The sequence below is a fragment of the Sinocyclocheilus anshuiensis genome, unplaced genomic scaffold (assembly GCF_001515605.1).
Source record: "Sinocyclocheilus anshuiensis isolate Anshui unplaced genomic scaffold, SAMN03320099.WGS_v1.1 scaffold1144, whole genome shotgun sequence".
Taxonomy (NCBI): domain Eukaryota; kingdom Metazoa; phylum Chordata; class Actinopteri; order Cypriniformes; family Cyprinidae; genus Sinocyclocheilus; species Sinocyclocheilus anshuiensis.
In genome coordinates, this window is record NW_015551101.1 from 928,105 (window position 1) to 951,361 (window position 23,257).

General features: G+C 38.6%; 1 protein-coding gene across 1 annotated transcript in view; it reads left to right on the forward strand.

Moving 5' to 3' along the window:
* LOC107662784 (uncharacterized) overlaps positions 1–23,257 on the forward strand; it is a 43,467-nt gene that overhangs the window by 17,249 nt on the left and 2,961 nt on the right. Inside the window, exons 3-19 of the mRNA XM_016452883.1 lie at positions 1,192–1,598; positions 9,053–9,153; positions 14,836–14,902; positions 16,038–16,084; positions 17,547–17,697; positions 17,889–18,020; positions 18,126–18,308; positions 18,445–18,537; positions 18,684–18,770; positions 18,923–18,956; positions 19,051–19,143; positions 19,235–19,333; positions 19,583–19,621; positions 19,845–19,855; positions 20,063–20,305; positions 20,497–22,021; positions 22,114–23,188. Of these exons, the coding sequence (XP_016308369.1) occupies positions 1,192–1,598; positions 9,053–9,153; positions 14,836–14,902; positions 16,038–16,084; positions 17,547–17,697; positions 17,889–18,020; positions 18,126–18,308; positions 18,445–18,537; positions 18,684–18,770; positions 18,923–18,956; positions 19,051–19,143; positions 19,235–19,333; positions 19,583–19,621; positions 19,845–19,855; positions 20,063–20,305; positions 20,497–22,021; positions 22,114–23,188 (4,387 nt within the window). The remainder of the gene's footprint in view (positions 1–1,191; positions 1,599–9,052; positions 9,154–14,835; positions 14,903–16,037; positions 16,085–17,546; positions 17,698–17,888; positions 18,021–18,125; positions 18,309–18,444; positions 18,538–18,683; positions 18,771–18,922; positions 18,957–19,050; positions 19,144–19,234; positions 19,334–19,582; positions 19,622–19,844; positions 19,856–20,062; positions 20,306–20,496; positions 22,022–22,113; positions 23,189–23,257) is intronic.

The following is a 23,257-nucleotide window of genomic DNA, read 5'->3' on the forward strand; positions in this document are numbered from 1 at the left end:
TTTCTTTTTTTTTTACTGACTGTTCACTTGCCTTTAATCATGTTTGAACTTTCTCAGACTATAGTTTTTGCTGTGGTATGAATAAGTACTTAAAGTGTATGGAAAGCAAAGTCACAATGATATAAAATTAGTGTCATACATATTTTTTGTTTGTATGTTCACACTGATGTTAAAATGACATTTTCTGATTTGTGACATTACTTTTTATGTAATGCTAAAACACCGCTGGTCACTTTCAGAAGTTATAGTGATTCTTTCTTTTCCAAGAAAGAATGTGAAACAAATTGGTTATATAATTTTCATTTTTAAATATTTTAAAATATAATTGAAATTGATTTTACACACGTTAAGCAATATCGTATCGCATATCGAATATCGCATTTTTTAACAAGGTATCTCATATCGCATTTTTCTTCAATATCGCACAGCCCTAGTATGTATGTACCAAGAGTTCCTGTAAAACCACAACAAATTCCTTGTGTTTGCGCACGCTTAAGTGGTGAATAAAGCTCATTCTGATTCTAATAAGAAAGCACCCCTACAACAACTTATGAAAGTGAACGGTAGTGGTTTACTCGAGCATTACATAAAAATGTCATTTTAACATTAGTGTAATCATTTTAACATGAGTTTAGGAACTGAATAATAAAAAAGGAAAAATAAAACACTGCTTAGTATTTACTCTTTGAATTCAATATGCACTGATTCTTATTTAAGCTACAAAAGTTATTTAGGTAAGAGCAGTGAGTGATTTTCTCTTTGTCTTTTGTTCATGGACCCAAATATTGCAAGCTGTAGCGATATGCATATTGCGATATGTACATTTGCGATATTTCGATCATTTCGATATATTGCACAGCCCTAATAAGTATTCAAATCTTTGATTTTTGCATGCAGACTTTGGTATGCTGAGCACAGCTTTGAGACACTGTTGAGATCTCTTCTGGAATGCATGCGAGTTTACTGGGGGCTTCAAGAAGCAGGAGATTTAAGCCAAAGTCAACATTTGCTCTTGTTTTGGAGAAACAATTGAGATATGAAAGAGATATAATTTGTGATTTTGCATAATAGTTCTTAATGTTGTCTTAATGTCTTAGCGTTTTTTTTTTCATTCAGTAACCAAAAGTCCTGTATTATTCAGTGATCACTAGTATCTTCACACTAAATTGTTTCTGTTTCTCTCTGCTGCAGCTGCCAAGCGCCCCTCCTCTGTGTCCTCGCTGAGTGGGATCGTGAGCCGTATGGCCTCCTCGGGGGGCGCATCCCGCGGGAGCTGCACCTCTGTTAACACGGTGTGCTCTGACAGTGACCGCGGAGCCAGTCTCAGCTCCTCTGCCTCGTCCGCCTCGCTGCAGGATGGACACTCTTCCTCTTCCTCCTCATCACTCCCCTACGGAGCCGTGCCGACCTACCCCGGGCCACAGCGCAATGGCTCCGATATCAGCCTGGACCTCACCCCTCTCTCCCTGCTGACAGGAGCCGGTCCCCTCCCCGCCTCCACAGCACCGCTGCCCAAACTCACTCGTCTGGAGAGGGTGGCGCTGGAGATAGTGGAGACAGAGCAGGCCTACGTGAGGGACCTCAAGAGCATTGTGGAGGTAAGGACCAGACACATGCTGATCTCTGTTCCTACAATGTTTTGTACTGTAACATAAAAACTAGAGCTAATGTTGAAGTCATGTTTTTTTTTTTTTTTTTCAAATGATTTTAACCTTGAAGGGATAGTTTACCAAAAATTATTAAAATTCTGTCATTTACTCATTCTAATATTGTTCTAAAACACATATGCATTTCTTTCTTCTGTGGAAACTTTTGAAATATCTTGAGGCAAGGTAGGCTCTTTTGACTTGACTGTCCAGATAACCCTAGAAACTCGAAAGCAACCCAGTAAAAACCACTCAGTACACCTAACAACAGCCTAGAAACCCCCCAAAACACAACTGTAAACAGCTACTGTTTCAACATCGTAGAACAACCCAGAACAACACAACTTAGCGAGCACCTAGTAATATCCTAGAAACCATCAAAAAGCACCACAGCGAACAGTTAGCAAAACCTTAGAAGTCAGCCAGAACAACCTAGCAACAGCTTAGAAACCACCCAAAACCCCCGAGTGAACAGCTACTGTAGCAACACCATAGAAACCCAGGACTCCTTAGCAAGCCCCTAGCAACAGCCTAGAAACCACCCAAAAATCCTGAGTGAACAGCTACTTTAGCAACACCATAGAAACCCAGGACACCTTAGCACGCCCTAGCAACAGTCTAGAAACCATCCAAAACACCACAACAAACAGCTAGCAACACCGTAGAAACCACTCAACCACCCAGAACAACACAACCTAGCGAGCACCTAGCAACAGCCTAGAAACCACCAAAACGAACAGCTAGAAACACCATAGAAACCACCCAAAACAACTTAGCAAGCCTCTAGCAAACAGCTCCTATAGCAACACCCAAAAAACTACCCAGAACAATCTAGCAACAGTCTAGAAATCACCTAAAACACCACAGCGAACAGCTAGCAACACCATAGAAACCAGCCAGAACAATTAGCAACTTCTTGAGACCACTTAAAACACTCTAGCAACCACATAGCAATCAATGGGAACCAATCACAGCACCCTAGCATGGTGGCGGTAAGGGTTGACATAGACAAGAACCCCAATTCTAATGTCTTAAGTTTTTTTTTTTTTATCAATATGAATGTTAAACTTAAATTAGATGACTTTAAAGGGCACTTATTATGCCCCTTTTTACAATATGTAATACAAGTCTCAGGTGTCCCCAGAATGTGTCTGTGAAGTTTCAGCTCAAAATACCCTGTAGATCATTTATTATATCATTTTGAAAATGCCTGTTTTGATTCTTGGAAGCAGAAACATGCTGTTTTTGTGCGTGTCTCTTTAAATGCAAATGAGCTGCTGCTCCCCACCCCCTTTTCCAGAATAGCACTGTGCCTTTACAGCTCATACCTTGGACACGCATCTGAAAAAACATCTGTTTGGTTTTGATTATCATGTCTAACACGTTAAAATCATGCGTTTTAGAGCCATATTAGGTTGATTTTCTGATATAGGTTTTTCTGAGCACACACATCCAAAGCACACGCACAGAAAGCGGCTGTCACGTGGCATGTGAGTACTAAACTAAGTTCTCTTTCATGTCTTATTGCGCTTAAATGGTTAAATACACACAAGTTTGTTAAAAACACACGAGTTACAAAAACAGTCGGTTATGTTTCTAGTATATTCCGAGCTGATAATCTAATGTTAAATCTATTAAAGGGGTCATATAATGCTACATGTACTTTTACAAGTTGTTTGAACTGAAATGTGTGTTGGCAGTGTGTGTACACAAAGAGTAAAAAAGCTGTTTTTTAGACTACCATTGAGAAATTTTAACCAAACTATGATACAGACTTTTTATTAAGACCCTAAAGAATCATATCAACATATGGAAAATGGGCATCCTATGACCCTTTTAAAATGTTTTTTAAAAGCGCATTGCTCCATAGCGCCATCACTTTACAGTGTCGCAATGACCATCATTTGTCAGTGCCTCACTCCTCAAAGTTAAATGAGTGTGTAGATGACACGAAGCGGCCAACGTAAGCTACATTAAAAACAGATGGGCGCTATTTGAATGGGTTCCTATGGAGACCGGAACAGAAGAGCATCCAACTGGAAGTTAGAATTTGTAATGGCGTCGCTCATTGTTTGCTCAGGAAAAGGTCTATACTGCTGTCTACAGGTTTTGCAAACGGAATGTTCTGAGACACTGCTTATGATTTATGGGAATTAAAAAAGGAGCAGGTGGATTTTTATCTTTATAGGGTGGTTGTGTACACACACTGCCAACACACATTTATGTTCAAACAACATGTAAAAGTGAATTTTGCATAATAGGTGCCCTTAAAATAAATCTCAGAATGACTGCGGAATGAATATTATTATTTTTGCTGGTCCAAAGCCACCCAGGTGGTGCTGCATTCTTTTTGAGCTCTAGGATTGCTCAGTCACAGAAGCTCATCCAGATCAGCATTTCTACCATCTCTTCTCCCACCGCCCACCCTTTATGTAATCCAGGACTCATATAACAGACAGCAGAGAAAGCTGAGCCCTTTCCCTGTGCCAGCGGCGATTTAAAATGTGATCATTGTGAGATTCTGTTGTGCCATTCATCACACATTCAGGTGGAGCAAAGGAGGTCATGGCACTGGATGAAAGCTGCAATAAATTCAGACTGTCACTTCAAACGCATGCACAGCACTGATCCGGGACAATAAGAAGGCTGTTGCTCAGCATTTCAAACACACGCACACACAATTCAGAGCGTGCTGTAAATATAAGAGACTCTTTGTGGATGCTTTTCAACACATTCATCATATTTCCATGCACAGGTTGCTGGAAGATCAGACCTCTACTGTGACCTCCAACGGGGGTCATTGACGTGCACCAAGACATGTTATGCCCTGTTCACATGGGTAGCGGTTTTATATGGGTAAAATAAATAAAATAAAAAGATATGCATAAATATGTCAACTTAATATAATGTAAATATTAAGTAACAATATAAAAGACATTATTTAATATTATTTAATAAATTAGTAACTATAAATGGGATATATAACCAATCAAATTTCATCATATTTTGGGGTCCATGGCATCATTTTTTGTTGTTGAAAAATCTGGATTAAAACATCACACTGTGCAGGTTTAGCTTGATTGGTGCTGTTGCATGGGCCTGGAGAGAGAAGTGAAAGTGGTCTGTCATGAGTGACAGGCTCATTGTGAACAGCCTTTGAACTCATGGGAATATTGCCAGTGCCAGCCATCAACAGGTGTGCGTGAATGTACTGTATAGTATGTGTGTGTTATCCTTTGTATCTGTGACTGATTGATTGCAGAGGCTCATGGGTACATAGGCCGGAGGTTGGGGAATGCCTGAAATGTTACTCCTTTTCCCTTTTGCTGGTGGTTTATTTGAAGCTGAGCTTTTCATAAGCCAATAAAAAGAGAAGGCATGCAAGCTTATGCTGCTTTATGAAAAGATGCCTTCAGATCAAATAGCCATAAATTGGTTGTCGAAAGATGTGGATCATGCCGAGGAATGCTGCTGTTTTATCAATCTGTGGTCTCAAAATGGAGGCTGAGTGGTGGATGGTTTTGGGGACATAGTGCTGACTCTGGGATATGTGTGTATGATGTCTGACTGGAGTCATGCCGAGCCGGGCTCAGCTTCTATTAGTAAGAGCTGTCTGGTTTTGATAGAAAGCGCAACAAAGAATGATGTCAAGCTAGCTGGAAACGAGATGAGCGTGAGCTCACAGTGCACGGCTTTGCTGTGTGTGACTGTTTTGCCTGGTGTTGTGTGGGTTATTAGTTTGTGAAGTGTTGTTTGGTGATATTCAGGTGAGCTGGGTTCAGCTCCAGTGTGTGTGTGTTGGTGTGGGGAGCATTTAGGGGAGATTCCCCCTTTTAGTTTCAGCTGCATTTCAGTCAAATAGGACAGGAAATTGGGGGACGAGGGGGGCTTGGCTGTAGCCCCCATTCTGGGGCACAAGCGGAGATGGAGAGGGGCTGCTCACGAGAGAGAGGGACCGACTCCTGTTCCAAACTCCAAACTGACCTAGTTTCTCAGACAAAGACTCTGAGAGTGTGTTCAACTTCTGTTACAATCTCTCTCTCTCTCTATTGTCTGCCACCTTTCCAAACTTCCTCTCGTAGATAGTTTTCTTTCTTTCTTTCTTTCTTTCTTTCTTTCTTTCTTTCTTTCTTTCTTTCTTTTTTCTGTCTTTTTGCGTTTTGGGCTGCTGTGCCAAGAGTGTGTTTGCCTTAAGTACTTTAGTAAATTTCTTTCTTTCTTTCTTTCTTTCTTTCTTTCTTTCTCTTTGTTCATCAGTCTGTGTGTCTCTTTTTCATCTGTCAGTCTGTCTTTTTCTTTTTGTCTTTTCTTTTTTTCTTTTTATGCCCTTCCTCTATCTCTCTTTTTTAAGTCTGTCTGTCTATTTGTCTTTTTGTTTTATTTGTCTTTTCTTTCTTTCTCTCTCTTTGTTCATCAGTTTGTCTTTTTCTTTTTGTCTTATTATCTTTTCTTTTTTTTTCTTCCTGCGTGTTTGTCTGTCCTTGTTTCTTTTCTGTCTGTCCTTTCTTTCTTTCTACCCTTCTGTCTCTTTTTTACTCTGGCTGTCTGTCTTTTTTATTTCTATTTTTTTCTTTTCTTTTCTTTTCTATCCATCTATCCATCTATCTATCTGTCTATTTGTCTGTCTGTCTGTCTGTCTATCATTTCTCTTCTCTTCTCTTCTCTTCTCTTCTCTTCTCTTCTCTTCTCTTCTCTTCTCTTCTCTTCTCTTCTCTTCTCTTCTCTTCTCTTCTCTTCTCTTCTCTTCTCTTCTCTTCTCTTCTCTTCTCTTCTCTTCTCTTCTCTTCTCTTCCTTAGTGTTTTCTCTCGTTCTGGTCCATATCTCATATGTGAACATTTATGTTTTTCTTTTTGCCAGACTGGCTGTCATAACACACTGCATGTATGCTCTAGTAAGTCATTTCGGTCAGACGGCATCTGCCAAGAAAATGTGCACATAACTTATGGTTCCTTTGTCTGTGGCTGGTCCCGCTTGTCTTGCACACTCTGCTTTCATAACTCACAATGTAATCCTCAGATTTCCCCTCACCTCCTGGATTTTCACTCTTCCCCGAGTAGCTGTGTCATCACTCATCTCTTCATCTAGCGCTCCAGTTTTGCCTTCTCATGAGCGCCGTTCGTTCAGGGGAATTCTCTCCGGTCTACAGCTGAGTGTAAATCACCATAATTACAGTGTCCGTGTTCCCCTGCCTTGTAAAGGTGCTGAATGCGCCAGTCCCTTATTTTCTGGCTCATTTTGCCCCCACCCCAGCATGTTTGCCTTCCCAGACGCCTTGTGGCTCTGGAAACAAACAGAAGAGGAAAAAAGACCCCACGTTTTACAGTCCAGGACTGTAGAGGCACAGGGAAAGAGCCCCTTATAAATCCAGACCGCTGTCTTACAGGACTCATATGGTTTGTTTATTTGTACCTATTTATTGTAGCAGTTCAGTTTGAGTCTTTTTTTTAGTTTGTTTAGCCTGGTGGCCTTTTGTTGGCTCCAGTGTCCGTAGTTTCTCTCAGGAGATTGCCATTCTTGGCACTTTCCCGTACTTTAGTCCGTTGCAGTCTGGTGGAATTTGTTTGTCTATGTTGGCTTGTTGGTTTTGGTCCCAAGGCTTGGTTATTAAGGGTTAATGAGGCCAGGCACTGATAAACGGACTTGATAAATAGTGCTGTTTAACTCTGCAAGCCCAACAGCCAGGAACCAGACCACTCCTGAGACCATTTGCCTCTGCTCTATTTTGTTTTTTGGCATCTGTTGGACACAAAATAGGCTGTAAAATATGATTAACTTTCTAATTTAATGCAAAACGCCTTTTACTCATTAAGGCAAGAATGTATCATCTTAACGGCAACATTATTATGATTATAGTGTTGGAAAACCACTTCAAGCTGGAAATCTCACTACCCAAGGTTGTTGGTTTAGTATAAATTATAGCTAATTATTAAGCTATGCAATAGATCTTTTTTAAGGAAATATTATGGGTTTAGTACAAGTTAAGCTCAATGGATATTGTGGCATAATGTTGATTATCACAAAAAACAATGTAGACTCTTTTATTTTCTTTAAGAATATGATGACGCATTTGCAGCGGATGAAAATGGAGCCCCTTTTTGAGGATTTAAAAGCAAAAATGTGAAGCATTTTATAAAAGCACTAACATTGTAAAGTGTATGTATTATTTGAGCTGTAAGTTGTTCTTGTGATTTTTGCAGTCGTTTTAATTTGAAAAATTGGATAATTACCATTAAAAATTGTGGGATTGGTAAGATGTTTTTTTTTTAACAAGAAGTCTCTTATGCTCACCATTTTTTTTTTTCTTCAAAAAAAAAAAAACTGTAAAAAGAAGTAATATTGTGAAATGTATTACAATTTGAAACAACTATTCTCATTTTCAATATATTTTAAAATGTAATTTATTTCAAACATGAATTTCAACAGCCATTACTTTAGTCTTCAGTGTCACATTTTTTTACTGTTTTTTTTTTTTTTTTTTTTTTTTACTGTGATGACATTTACTATGATTTTTAGTGATAAAATCACTTAACTTTTTTTGTATAAAGTTACACTACTGTTCAAAAGTTTATGGTCAGTAAGCGTAATATTTTTTATATTTTTGTATGAATGATTCTTATGAACAATAGCGTAATGCAGAAAAGGTTCGTTTATTACAGTAAAATCATGTTAACATGCATATATATCATTTACGTCTTTTGGCAAAACTGTTGAAACCATAATTATTTTGATGTCTCGTATTGGCTCTTTTCACTTCCATCCTACGTTTCTCACCGTGACCCAGATCTTCCTTAAACTTTAACCCAGTGGAACTGCTTCCCTTTAACTCAGTATTAACCAACCACTTCAAAACTGAGAAAGTTGGTGACCCCGATTCTCTGTTCCTCAGCAGGCGGCCCAAACCTGCCAGTATTTTACGTGGCATGAGGATCAGGCAGTTTTCTCATGAGACCAGCTTATGTCTTTTTTTGAGGTCAGAGGTGAAAGAGCAGAGAGAGAAAAGATAAATATTGTTAGAGGGGCTCCTTTTAACCACTGTATTAGTTGCATGCTTTGCTTTCCTGCACCGCTTTGTATGTTTACTCTGAAGATCATTGAGGGGCTCAAGTGTGGCGTCCATGGTAATTACATTACAGCGATTCTTGGTGTCGAGAGAGATCATTCAGGGGTGAGAGTCACGTCCTGCTGTGTCGGAGCCATTTATAGTCTCTTTATAGTCCATGAGTTATGAATCACCTCAGTGTTTGCAATGGGAAAATGTAATGGAATAGAGGTACTTCACCAATTTCACAGGTCTCACAGGAGTTTTCTGAATCACTAACAAGCAAAGCAAATTCAAGTGTGAAAATGCCTAGTATGATTTCTGTGAGGTCATCCATGCTCAATTTTCTTGCTTTCTCGCTCTCAGGACTATCTTGGCTGCATTATTGACTGTGGCGACTTGCCTCTCAAACCCGAGGAGGTCAGCACCCTCTTCTGCAACATCGAGGACATCTATGAGTTTAACAGGTGGGTGTCTTCATTCTTGATGTCTGTCTGGGTGGCAGCGGTGTCTGTTGAATTTGTCTCAAACACAATGACTGGCCTGGGTGCTGGTCTGTCCCACCATGAGGGACAATGTGCAGATGTCTGCCAAGAGCGAGTATACGGCATTTCTGATGCACTCCAGCAGACTGTCCCTGGACTGTTGTAGTTGATCTGAAATGCTCTTCAGGAGACGTTTTCTCAGCCGTCGTCATAACTTAAGCTCTTTTTAAAAGACGTGCAACATATGGTTTATTACACTGCGAGTTCATGCATGGTCCACCGAACAATTTTGTCAGTCTTGTTATGTGTCTGTTTCACACTGTTTATTGCAAATGACACTCAGTGTTTATTTCAGACTCGTATGCATGGTTTAGCCCAGAGGTTTCTAGTTGGTGGGTCGCTGCTACTTGCCACTCATATATCCTGTTTTTACATAATTCTCTTTCTTGGTTCACCTCCACTCCACATCATCCCTCTAATGACATTAGGCAGTTTCGAAATTGAACATGGCGCCTTACCGCCAGCTCTTGTGGGAAATGATCTTGGCTGTGCTGCAAACAGAAAATCTTAAAAACTTGGGTGTCCTCATGACCTTATTTAATATAACTTCCTTTAATAAAATGGCAGGAGTTTTGTTCCCATCGCAGCAGCTTTTGGCCTCTGCTTGAGATTATATTGGCATGTAATGAGTAGAATGAGTTATTAGTTTTTAGGAATACCATTCTTAAAGGGATAGTTCACTTATAAATAAATGATCTTTCATAATTTACAGTTTGTAGCATCCACAGGCTGTCAAGCTCCAAAAAATTACAAAAAAAGCACCATATAAGCAGTCCATACTGTATTACTACATTACTTTTTTAAAAGTTTGGAGTCGGTAAGCTTATTTATTTGTCTCTAAATGATTTAATTTTTTTCTTATGTGTTTAAAGTGTCTTATACTCACCAAGGCTGCAATTATTTGATTAAAATTACAGTAAAAACAGTAAAATTGTGAAATATTATCGCAATTTAAAATAACTTTCTTTTTGAATATATTTTAAAATGTAATTTATTCCTGTGATGGCAAAGCTGAAATTTCAGCATCATTACTCCAGTCTTCAGTATCACATGATCAGAAATCATTGATATGCTGATTTGCAGCCTAAAGACATTTCTTATTATTATCAATGTTGAAAACCGTTTTGCTGCTTAATATTTTGGAAACCGTGATAATGTGTTTTTTTTTTTTTTTAGAATTCTTTAATGAGTAGAACGTTCAAAAGAACAGCAACTTTTATTTATAAATCTTTTGTAACATTGTAAATATCTTTACTGTCACTTATGATCAAATAAATGTGTCCCAGTTGAATTAAAGTATTTATTTCTTTGTAAAAATTTTTAAAAATTAAAATAAAATATGTAAATCTTTTTAAATATCTTTACTGTAACTTTTGATTTTTTATTTTAATTGACCTTGTTGAATTAAAATATTAATTCCTTTGTATAAAACAATCTCAAACTTTTGAACAGTAGTGTGTATATTCCAATTCATCTGAAGCCATATGCCATATTTACATGATTAATAGACTGAAATTTAAGTCACTCTAAAATTAAATCAAATCATTCATTTAACTCAGCATGCAGCCCTCAAATCATATGAGAATGAATAATGGCTGAAATTTGGTCTGTTCATCCCACAAAGCTTCATCTTTATGAAAAACAGGGAGTTGGAAATTATTCAATATTTCTTTGATTGTGTTCAGGGAAAGAATAACAGCATGTGGGTTTGGAACGACAAAGATGGTGAGTAAATGATGACAGAATTTTCATTTCTGAGTGAACTACCCCCTTAAATCAGCTCTCGTGCCTCTGTAGTTGTTAAGACTATATAAAATGAATGACTGACCTTGTTTTTCCCCTCTTTCTTATAGTTTAAACACACAAAGGCTCTCTCTTTGTCTGTTCTTACTCTTAAAAGCCCTCTGCTCATTGCTGTAGAATGTAGCCCCTGTATTCAGACTTGATTCTGTCGAGTCTACTTTCTTGGCACCGGTCAAGAGCTTTAGGACACATACAGATGTCATGTTCCTCTTAGCCAAAGCAGCCGGGCTCCGAGGTAGAGCTCAGGCCCTTGTGGTGAACGAGCCACACATGACCTGTCAGAGAGTGAGGGTGCAGCCAAGCGAGCAGTGCATCCTGGGACAGCAGACAGGACTTATTTTGTTCCCACAGACATCTGTCCAGTTATAGTGAAGCATTGTAAATTGTGCCTTTGCACTGGAATGCTGCATTTGTCTTTTGCAGCGACTGCAACAGAACAGGCTGTTTTTGCTGGCTTGGGAATCTCCTCTCTATTTTGCAGTGATGAAAACATTCCACTGCTGACTCATTCTTGTGTTTTGCAATAGTTATTTTAAAACCTTATTATCAGTTCTTATTGTTCTAGGTTTATTTTAGCATTTGTAATAGCACCCTTATGTTTTTTCCCCTTTCTGATGGCCTTAAATGGGTGTTAAAACTTCAGGGTCACCTACATGGCACATTGTCCTCAGTGACTCTTCAGAATAGACCTTTTTAAAGCCATACTAAATACATAATAGATATACACTTTCAAAACTTTGGGGTTCAAAGTTTTTGAGCTGTTTTTTTTAAAGAAAATAATACTTTTATTCAGCAAGGACACATAAAATTGATCAAAATGACAGTAAAGACATTTATGATGTTCCAAATTTCAGTTTCAAATAAATGTAGTATTTTTGTACTTGAACTTTGAACTTTCTATTCATTAAAATAATCCTGAAAAAACACCATTTCCACAAAAATATTAAGAAGAACTGTTTCGAACACTGATAATAATAAATGTTTTTTGAGCCCAAAATAAGCATATTACAGTGATTTCTGAGGGATCATTTGACCCTGAAGACCGAAGACTGGCTGCTTAAAATTCAGCTTTATCATCACAGTAATAAAAATATATTAAAATAGAAAACAGTTATTTAAATTGTAATACATTTTCACAATATTATATATTTTTTATCAAACAAATGCAGCCTTGGTGAGCATTTGCATTTGCATAATTGATAAAAATTACAGCTTGATTTCAAATGACAAAAAAATATTCTGCTCAAACTTTTTTTTTTATACGTCACATTTTATCTTAAGTTTGTCTCCTAGGTAACCAAGCACACTAATGTAAGAAAAAAAACATTTCATCACAACCATGGGACAGTCATAATTTTTTTTTTAAATGTATAATACATTTTCATAATAATTACATAATAATTTTTAAAAATATTTTCATAATATTTTATTTTTAATGATATAAGTATGCATAAATATTTTTTTCACTTTTTTTTTTCTATAATGAATTTTCAAAAGGCTTCCAGATCATTTTTAGTGATTTTAATGAAATTTGTTACTTTAAAAAATATTTAACTAATGGGTAATAAAAGATTTCTAAAAATGGGACACCCTATGTAGCAAGTTCACAAGTGTGCTATTTCAGTCAGGACCATTGAGATACACTTTTATTTGCCCAGACAGATTTCCTCCATTAAGTGAGACCGCAACAACCTTTATCTCCTTTGTGTGCTCATACGGGATCACGCCTGTCAGTTTACCATGCATTTACTTCATTTTGGATTCAAATACACCTTAACACTGCGGACAGACACTGTTCATTTCTTAATAAAGACAAATCTGGTTTTCCCTAAAGCACACATCTCACTGTCCTCGTGTCTCCCCACTGTCTCACTGTCTGCTTTGATCTCGTTTGAGAGAAATAATGGGTGTAGATTTGTCCTGAGGATTTGTATATTGCATAAAAAAGAAGAATGACTGTGTGAATTTCCCCCACCATGATGCTGTGTCTCCAGCAAAAATAAAAGCTTGACTGCTGTGGGAAATACGAGTTAGATGAAAGGAACCGTAATGTAGCGAACTTCTGTTTGAGTTATACACACCATGTTAATGGATGAATGGTGGGAGTAGGACAAAAGAAAGGGATGAGACGAGGAGGAGAGTATGAATCGAGACAAGACGACAACTTATGAGTCGAGTCCAAAAAACAGAAAGGGTGAGGTGAAAACTGAATGGGACAAAGGGAATCAAATTTTTTTTATATGCAGGGTATCTTGCAGGTAACTCCCTGTTTTTGGTCATATGAAAATAAATTGTTGGACTTATTCATTTTTTTGCTGGTGTTTATTGGAGTTTGTTGTACTACATGGATTCGTAGCCAATTCTGACATGGTCAAAGAACCAATCTGGTGTCTTAATGTCTTAAATTTCTAATTTTACCTCAAGTAATACCGCAAACACTTTTGTATGTACTTTATCTGGCAAAGAAGAACCTGGGAAAGTATTTAGCATGCACGTAACACACATAATTCAAGTCTCAAACTATTGGTCCGCCAACACTTTCCTGGGATTTGAGTGAAGGGGCCAAAACCTCACAAGATTTGCCAAGATCTAATTGAATCCAACTTATCTACTACAGTTCGGACTAGAAAGCAGATGCTTGTGGCTTTGAATCGATAGTAACGTCTTTATTGTTTTACAATTCCAAATGACGGAACTATGTGTTGTTATTATGCCACACCTTTCAAGACAATCAAGTCATCGTTCAGGAACATCCCATCCCTACAGGCACCTCAGACGCCAAGCTCTTTGGACAATCCAAGAAAGCATGCATGAACTCAATTCAATTTCCTTTATAACCACAGTGAAGTCCCCCTACCACAAAGGTCAGCCACTAAATGAATTTCGTCTTCAGAGGGGAAGAGAGGATGATGAAGGCTGGAGTGCTGCGGTTTTCTTCCGAACTTTTCCCCTCAGCCACATGAAGTAAAGTCCATAGTGTTTAGAGAGTGTCACGTTGTTTTCTTTCATGATATAGAAGGAGGGTTTCCCTTGAGACTGACCAGCCTGGCGGTTTGGGGGCCTCTTGGGAGTTTCGCTAATGGACTGAATGAAATACGGCGTGCCTGGTCGAGCCGTCATATAGCTTTCGTTCAACCCTTACTTCAAAATACAGTCAGGGAATGTCAAACCACTCATCCTCGGTCGAAAAAGTCCCACCGGCTACAAGAGATCATATCAACTTCATAACACTTGAGGGAAAATCCATTTAATTCCATCTCGTGTTTGAGTTACAATAGAGATAGTTTCACTAAACCAAGGCCAAGCTTCCTTTATTGCATTCCAGACACTGTTACTAGCCAATATAATTCAAAATCGATGTTTTCCATTGATTTACTACCTGAAATGAGACTTTTCCCCACTAGAAGAATGTACTGCAGAAAGGTTTTCAATTTTGACTGTGGGGATATTGGGGTATGTTTGGAGGGAATTGAGCCAAAATGAGAGGTATCCCATCTGTGTGCATTTAAGCAATGGTTTGGTCTAAATTATAAAAAAGGAATGAATGCTGTTTGGAAACGCAGGCCGGAGTTGGAGCCCGTTCCAGTCAAGAGTGTCCTCTTGAAACTCCAGTCCCAGATGTTTCCTCAGAAAGGGAATAACATCATTTAGACAAAGACATAGTCCAAGTCTCATGTCAGAAACCTGGTCTCCATATGCCACTCGATTAATTTGTCAGCTTACAAATGCTTTTGTGAGAATATGTGAGCAGGAATACATGTGTCATACACCAAAACTGACTCGATTCTTGTTTTTTTACAGTGAGCTTTTAGAAGATCTGGAACGTAGTCCACATGCAGCAGCCATAGCAGAGTGCTTTGTGGAGAGGGTAAGCACATGACTTAGTAAAATATAAATTTCTTCCTGTTCCTTCCACACAATGCACGTATGTCAAGACAAGGAGTTTGTGTTTTAATGCACATCATTCTAGAAGTGTTGTCTAAGGAAAATCCAGTTTTGTTAAATTTTTTTCATCTTGGGGCCCTCGCTTGGCAGTATGGCAGAAGCACACAGATATATTTGGGCCAGAAAAACAGATGGACGAAACCTAAACATATCAGCAAACAGCATTGAACTTTTAACACATGCACACGTCAGCTAAGTGCATTTGCAGACACTTTTGGCGTTCTTGTCTCCACACCACAATGACACAACAATGAGCAGACCAGGCTGGGATGGGAACCAGACAAGGACATCATTGTTTGGAGTGCTAGAGAGGTCGAATGTGCTCACGGCTCTTTCTGCAAAGATTTGTTTCATGGTTTGGAAGAAGGAAATCATTCTTTACCTTTAAATCGCCTGAGGCGGTGTCTCTATCTCAAGCACCAAGACCCAATGTTTACCTCCTGCTGAAACGGCCACTGTTAGGATCAATTAGGGCTGGCCTAGGAAGCAGAGAGTACATTCGATTAAGCCATTACCGGTGGATTATTTTGAGGGTTTAGCTCAATTGAACCTTCTCTAATGTTGTCTCAAAGTCAGGTTTTTTCCCATAATCTCTGCAACATCAAAAAAATGAAAACTTGTTCCAAATCAAGCAGTGCCTCTAGACTAGATATCAGGCTCCAAATAGAGCAGAACATATTAGATGTGTTTACATGCTCGTACAGATGTAGCTCAGCGACTGTAACTCTGCATCTGCCGAGCTGCCCATATCTGGTCAGATCTGGGAATATTGGCCATTGCCAGAGCAGATGATGGGGTTCACTTGATTGGCTTGTTTTGGTACTGCTTCTGTTTTTGGTACACAAACATTTAGTGGAAAAATCTCCCACATACTGCCAAGTGAATGCCAGTCTAGATTGTGCCATTTTTATTCGTCTGTTATATTTTTGTCTGGTTTCATAACTCTGAACTCTCTGTATATTTTTGATGTCCATAGTTAGTAGTGTACTTTTGTTCATAGAATGAAAGCATTATCTTTGAAGTCACTGTAACAATAATTTATGATTTTGTTTTTTTAGAGTGAAGCTTTTGACATTTACACCATATACTGCATGAATTACCCAAAGTAAGTGAAGAATATTTCTATTCCTCTGATATGATCATTAAAGTACCATTCAAAAGTTTGGAGTGTGTGTGTTGAATAAATGAATACTTTTATTCAGAAAACATTAAACAAAAATGACAGTAAAGACATTTATAATGTATTTCTGGAAAAAAAATGTATCATAGTTTTCAACTTTGATAATAATTAGAAATGTTTCTTGGACACCAAATCAGCATATTAGAATGATTTCTAAAGGATCATGTGAAAACTGAAGCCTTGAGTAATGAAGCTGAAAATTCAGCTTTGCCATCACAGGAATAAATTACATTTTGAGATATATTCAAATGGAAATGCAATAATATTTCACAGTACACTCTTAAAAATAAAAGTGCTTCACGATGCCATAGAAGAGCCTTTTCTTGTCTAAATGGTTCCATAAAGAACCTTTAACATCTGAAGAACCTTTCTGTTTCACAAAAGGTTCTTTGTGGCGAAATAAGGTTCTTCAGATTATAAAAAGGTAAGAAAGAGATGGTTCTTTAAAGAACCTTTGACTGAATGGTTCTTTGTGGAACCAAAAATGGTTCTTCTATGGCATCGCTGTGAAGAACCTTTTAAGCACCTTTATTTTTAAGAGTGTATTACTGTTTTCACTTTATTTTTGATCAAATAAATACAACTTTGTTGAGCATAAGAGACACAAAACAAATGACAATTGATTAAATGTATATTTAAAACTTATTTAACTGTATATATAGCATTTTGAACTGACGAAATAGTTAAAAACCTTAATTGCCCCGCATGTATCCCTGAAAACTCTGTTGCATAATGATAAAAGTATGTGGCATTTTTGTGGACAACATAATTAGAATCATGTGATGTAGATGTCAACCACAGTGATGTATAGTCATGTAAGATATTTTTGATGAATGTCATGTGGTTTTAATTAGTCAGTGTTAGCTATATGTCTAGTAGAAAAATTAGACATATCAGAGGCAAACATGCCTGGGTGATGACAACTTGGAAATACATTTCAGCCCCTCTCTTAGTATTCCCATGGGCCTCTGGTACAGCAGCAGCAGATGTTCTGCTAGAGCTGATTCTGATCCACCTTTAGAGAATTAGCTGTTGCATATTAATGCAAATAACTCTGCAGTTACTCAGATTCGTAAAATAATTTTTATTATAAAGTATTTTATTATAAATGTTATAAGGCAGTACACAATATATATGCAACTAATGGTGGTGAAACAAAACAAAAAAAAACATTGTATGAAAATGTAAGAAACACACAAAAACAAATATTTCTGAGTTGTATTTAATATTCGGAGACTGAGTGTTTTTTGTAAGTGCATTTGTAGGTTTACACAGCCACCAGCTGAATGCATTACTGCAGGCTTTAGGATAAGGCTGTCAGGCAAAGCTGCCAAACTGATGAGTCTCCCAGTAGAGACACAGTGTCTTCCTCCCTGTTTCCGTCCAGCTCAGTAACAGTCCTGCGGGACTGCATGAAGAACGAGAGCCTGGTGCGCTTCTTCCAGGAAAGGCAGGCCACTCTGTGTCACTCATTGCCTCTGGAGACTTACCTGCTAAAACCGGTGCAAAGGATTCTTAAATACCACCTCCTGCTGCAGGTCAGTGGAGTACAATGCCTTAAATCGGATCCCTTTTTTTTTTTTTCAAAATGATATGTTTTTTGCTGGGAGATGGTGTAGCTATGGCATCTGCTAGCAGGGGCAAATGGGGCCATGCTAGTAAACTTGAAAACAGACGTGTAACACTTGTCAGACTGTACAGCTGATCTGTTGTCGCCCCCTTGTGGTAGGAACTATCCAAACACTTTGATAAAAGTGATCCTGGGTATGAGGTGGTGGAAGATGCCATTATAACCATGACAGCAGTTGCCTGGTACATCAATGACATGAAGAGGAAACAGGAACATGCAGTCAGACTGCAGGTAATCCCAGCCATCAAATGCTCCCTTTTACTTTTTACAGAATCAAATATTCTGTAACTCTGCAATTAATTCTGTTGCAAATGCAAATGTCACTTCTTTTTATAGGAGATTGAGAGCTTGTTGCTGAGCTGGACTGGGCCTGATCTCAGTGGTTTTGGAGAGCTGGTACTTGAAGGCTCCTTCCGGGTTCAGCGTGTGAAAAAGGAAAGAGCATTCTTTCTTTTTGACAAAATGCTTCTCATTGCCAAGAAGAGGCTGGATCATTTCATATACAGCACTCACATCTTTGTAAGTCATCATCATTTGTGATCAGATTTCAGTTCTAAATCTACTATATATCTACAGTTGGAGTGTAGTATTTTACTTAAAGGATTTATGATATGCAAAACTCATGTTTTTCTCTTTCTCCCTCTCATCTTTGAAGTGCTGTAATCTGCTCTTAGTGGAAAACATGAAGGATCCCCTCTGTTTTAAGGTATCTGACCAAACGATCCCAAAACAGCAACACATTGTTCAGGTAAAATATTTAAAATGCACATCAGACAGGCAACTTCATTACTGTCTTGAACACTTTGTAGTTGCATTACTTGTTTTATGTTAAAAGTGATGAAAAAGGCAATGATGGTAAAGAGAATCTAAAAACCTTACTATACATCTCTGTAGGCTAAAAACCAGGAGGAGAAGCGGCTGTGGCTGCATTACCTCAAAAGGATGATAGTGGAAAACCATCCTGCATCCTTACCCCAAAAAGTAAGAGTTTTTTATGTCAAACTATGCATCATTGTGTCAAGGATAATGTACAGTCAAAATTGACCAACATTTTGAGTTCAGCTAGTTCAGTTATACATAGTTTACAGATGAACACCAGAGCACTAAATATCTATTTATAACATGTTTTCCAGGCAAGGCAGGTTCTTGGTGACAACTTCTGTCAATGTAAGTATTATTTGAATTCTTGTCAGTTTCAACTGTTGCTTGCGGCAATGAGTGTGACTGGCTGTGGATTATTCATGTTTTGTGCCATACTTAGCTCCACAGTTCGATCAGGAGCCAATAAGAAAACAAATGCCTTCTCCACGACTGGACGATGTTCATAACTACCACAGAGGAAGAAGGCAATCAGGTCTGGCATGTAGTGTTCATTAGAATACCTTAAAATGCCAAACCGCACTATTTCAAATACTGATAAAAGTGAACTTCATAACTCCTGACAGAGCCACCAGAGTTCATCTACACCCCTGAGAAAGCCAAGAAAAGCCTTCCACTCCTCCTTGAGGGTAGCCTGCCATACAAGCGTGGGAGGAGACAGTCTGGTGAATATAATCTAATCTCAGATTTGTAAAACGGGCATAAAATTATAAAATTCTAAAAAATATTTAGCTTTTTTTTTTCAATATTTCAGTATATTTCAATATTTTTTATTGTATTTGTTTTATAGGTTTATTATTTATTTATTTAGTGTTGTTTAAGTCATATTGATGCTGGCACCAAATTAAAATTCTTGTAAAGTTGTAAAGTTTCTAAAGTTTAAAGTCTAAAATCTAATCTTTATATGCCTCAAGCACCTGCCAAAGATATTGAAGTTGCGTTCCAGCAAAGTGGTGAGTGTAGACTTTAGTTCTTTCACTTTCTATAATTCTGTTATCTTTTTGTTCTTTGATCAGTGATGATATTTCTTGAAAGTGAATGTGAAAAAGTAAACAATTGGAACAGAGATATTGATTTTAAGAATGGAATGGTCTATAAAAAAGGAAAAAAGTTTTTCATTTCATTTCTATCTTTCTCTTTCTGATCTGCCATGGCTTCACTGTTCATGGAATCCAGGTTCTTTAAAGGTGTGAGAGGATTTCACTTTCTTACATTAAACATTTATATAACATACAGCCTTAATTCTATCATTTTTGCAACGTAATGCAACCTTGTAACAATAGGTTTTGTTTATACTTTTGGTATCACAGCTGTGATAAAATGTTCTAAGGTCCAAAATTACATGATTTAAATTTTTGTATATCTATGCTTCTGTCAATTTAATGGGTTTTCAGGCTGGCAGTGAAGGGGAGTTGTGCCCACAGGCTGATAGCATGGGCTCATCAGGCAGTACCAGCACTCTGGCATCCTCTGTCATTGAAGTTGAATCTGGCCGTGATGATCTGACTTTATGTCAGGACGAGGATGACATGACCCCACTCGCTCCACCACCAACACTGTCCATTACTGAGGAAATCATGCAGTTCATTAATGAGAGCCGTGCTCGACAAGGCATGGCGGAGTTAACATCTGAAGTGGTACATATAGCACATTTTGACACCTAAAACAATATGCCAAGACCGTAATTGCTGTAGTAACTCAACACAATGCTTCATTGCTATTGGTATACACATTGACATCAGTGACTTTGTAGTAAAAATGCTGTTAATGTAAGCTTCTAGTTATAAGAAAATGGCGTTTTGTCATTTTTTGTTTTCCACTGTGCCAGTTGACTCCAGAGTCCCCGGAAGTCCAGCCATCAGAGCCACAGCAGCTAGATGAATCCAAACCACTAATAGCTGAGGTGGATGAAAATAAATATCAGACCAATGATACCGAAAGATCAGAACCAGAAGAAATGCTGGTAGATGGGTCAGACAAAGAAGAGGACAGCCATCCATCCTGTGAAGCGAATGTTGCTCCAGCAGAGGAGCATGAGAAATCATCATCACTACTGCACACCTCCAAAGAAGTGAATCAATCAGGAGAGTTGACATTACCAGAGCCCAGTCATAGTGAACTATCAAAACCAGAAATGGTGAAGGTCACAGGTGAAAAGGGGGAAAAAGACACCGAGGACTCTGTTAGTGAAAGTGCAGAACCTCATTTATCTGACAATTTGGACAAAACCACTGATGACACAGCATGTGTGGCTAAGTCAGCTTGTGCTCACATTGCTACTGCATTAAAAGCAACTGACAGCTCTCTTGTCCCCAAAGCAGAACCTGAGCAAAAACTAACCAAAAGTGACAAGCAAATTATTGAGAAGATACGCAGCTATTATGAGGCAGCGGAGGCAGGTGTCGAGGAGGGTCAGACAGCCCGAAGAAACAGCTTCTCTCATATTCCTGCTGGATTAGTGAAAGATTCGGTGTCTCGATTCAATGTTTGTGTTCGCCAAGACAGTCTACTTGAGCCTGGGAGTAGCCGCTCAGACTGTGTTGAAACTGACGCAGCATCTTCATTACTCCCAACATCAGACCAAGTTGACCAGAATTTCAACCATGAGGAATCTGCTGATACAGCCATTTCTCTTGCACATTCAGATGTTATCCAAGAACAAAAAGAATTATTAAACAACAAGACTGCAGATAAAAAGGATGAAGATATTTGTGAGTTCAGTCCCTGTATGGAACTCTGGAAGGAGAAAGAAAGAACTGGCCAAGAATCTCTGAAAGTCCCTTTCTCAAAGGAAAAGAGCCATGGTGAAGATACAGTTGCTTCTGAGGAAAACAAGACATTCCTAAATTGCACAACAACCCAGGTGCAGCGTAAACATGATCATTCACAATGCGATCCAGACACTTCAGACACATCTAATCTGCAGACGAAAGAGACAGCGGATACATCTCTTCAATATGGAAGTAGAACAAGAGCTAGCATGTCCTCTCATGGAAACCTGGATAGCCTTCCCAGTCAGATTAAAGTTGGCCGATGGTCTCGTCATGGCAAGGTGGTAACGTGTAGTCGTACCCTTTATGAAGGAATGGAAGAGGTACCAGATTTAGTTTTTTTTGATGGTGGACCAGTCAATCAATGCTTGGTAGAAAACTCAGAAAAGATTCTTAATAAAGTGCAAATGCTTGCACGCATGTACACAGCAAAAGCAAGCAGCATGAAAGTACCACTACACCAGAAGAAAACACGAGTGAGTAGGGCAGCATGGTCAGTGGAGGGAAAAGGGAGCACTTCACCCAAGTCTCGGCAAGTACAGCTACACCAGGGGGATATAAGGATCCTAAATCAGCCCACGGGTGAGTTCATAATCCATATATAATTCAATTATGATCTTGTGTGATATTATTCTACTCATTATTTTAAAATGTTGCCTATTGTTTTGTTGCAGAAGAATCTTCAGTATCAACACCTCCTGAACCTTTTGGTCACATCATTTTAAGGGAGAAGTTGTCTACAACATATCACCAAGAAAATGATTGTAATCTCATTGGGCCCCCAGATGAGATCTCTACAAATGTATCTAATTCACTGTATTTTTCATCTGCTGAATCCTCTGCTACTTCAGTTCAAATATTAACAACTGTTGTGGAATCACAGATTTCTGTGATATCAGATCATAGAGAAAGCTCCTTAGGAAAATGTGAGTCTAAACTACATGAAGGAGATCAATCCTTGTCAACTTGCGCTGGAACTCAAATCCAAGCTGAGCCAGAAGTGCCATCCAAACTAGCCGGATTTCCATTGGACGAGCATGCTGACAATGTACTACAGTCTGTTCCGGAGAATCATTTATATGCTGTAGGCAAATCCACTGCAATAAATAGGACTGAAGAAGGACCGATATTGCAAGAGGAGAACCTGGCTTTTGTGAGCAATTCTGTTCCAGTTAGTGAACTTTTTACTGACCCAGTAATCATTAAACATTTAGAAGAAGAGACTCACAGTGTAGAGGAGAAAAGGGGCTTAACTGTACAGCACTGTAAAAGCATATTGTCCATAGATGATAAACAAGATGAAATACATACAGGACATATGAATTCCAAGCAGGACCGAGCTGATATTGAAACCACTAGCATGAAGGAAGTAACACCTGTCGTGTCCACTGTTAGCGAAGTTGGAGCATGTCCCCCATTACAGCCAGCACCCTGTGTTCTAAACACTGTAGTTATCTCTGAAGGATCAGAGCTTTCGTACCCTGTAGCCCAGGAGGTTACAACAAGCCCTACACAACTGATGCCTCTGCTTGGTTCATGCAGCAAATGTAGTCCACTGGATGTTAAATCCAAAGAAGACCTAAGCAATAATTCAAAGACTTTGAGCCCACCCTGTACACCCCCTGTAGGTGGACCTCCTTTGGATGAGCTTCCAAGGTTTACTAGCCAAAGACCTTCCAATCTACCCTCCGCCACAGGAAAGAGAAGTCCCTTCACCAATTGGAATCCATCATCTCCAGCCACTCAGAGGTAGTCTGCTAAGCATGTCACAAACCAAGCTGTAGTAATAGGGTGTATCCAATTGATATTTAAGTTATG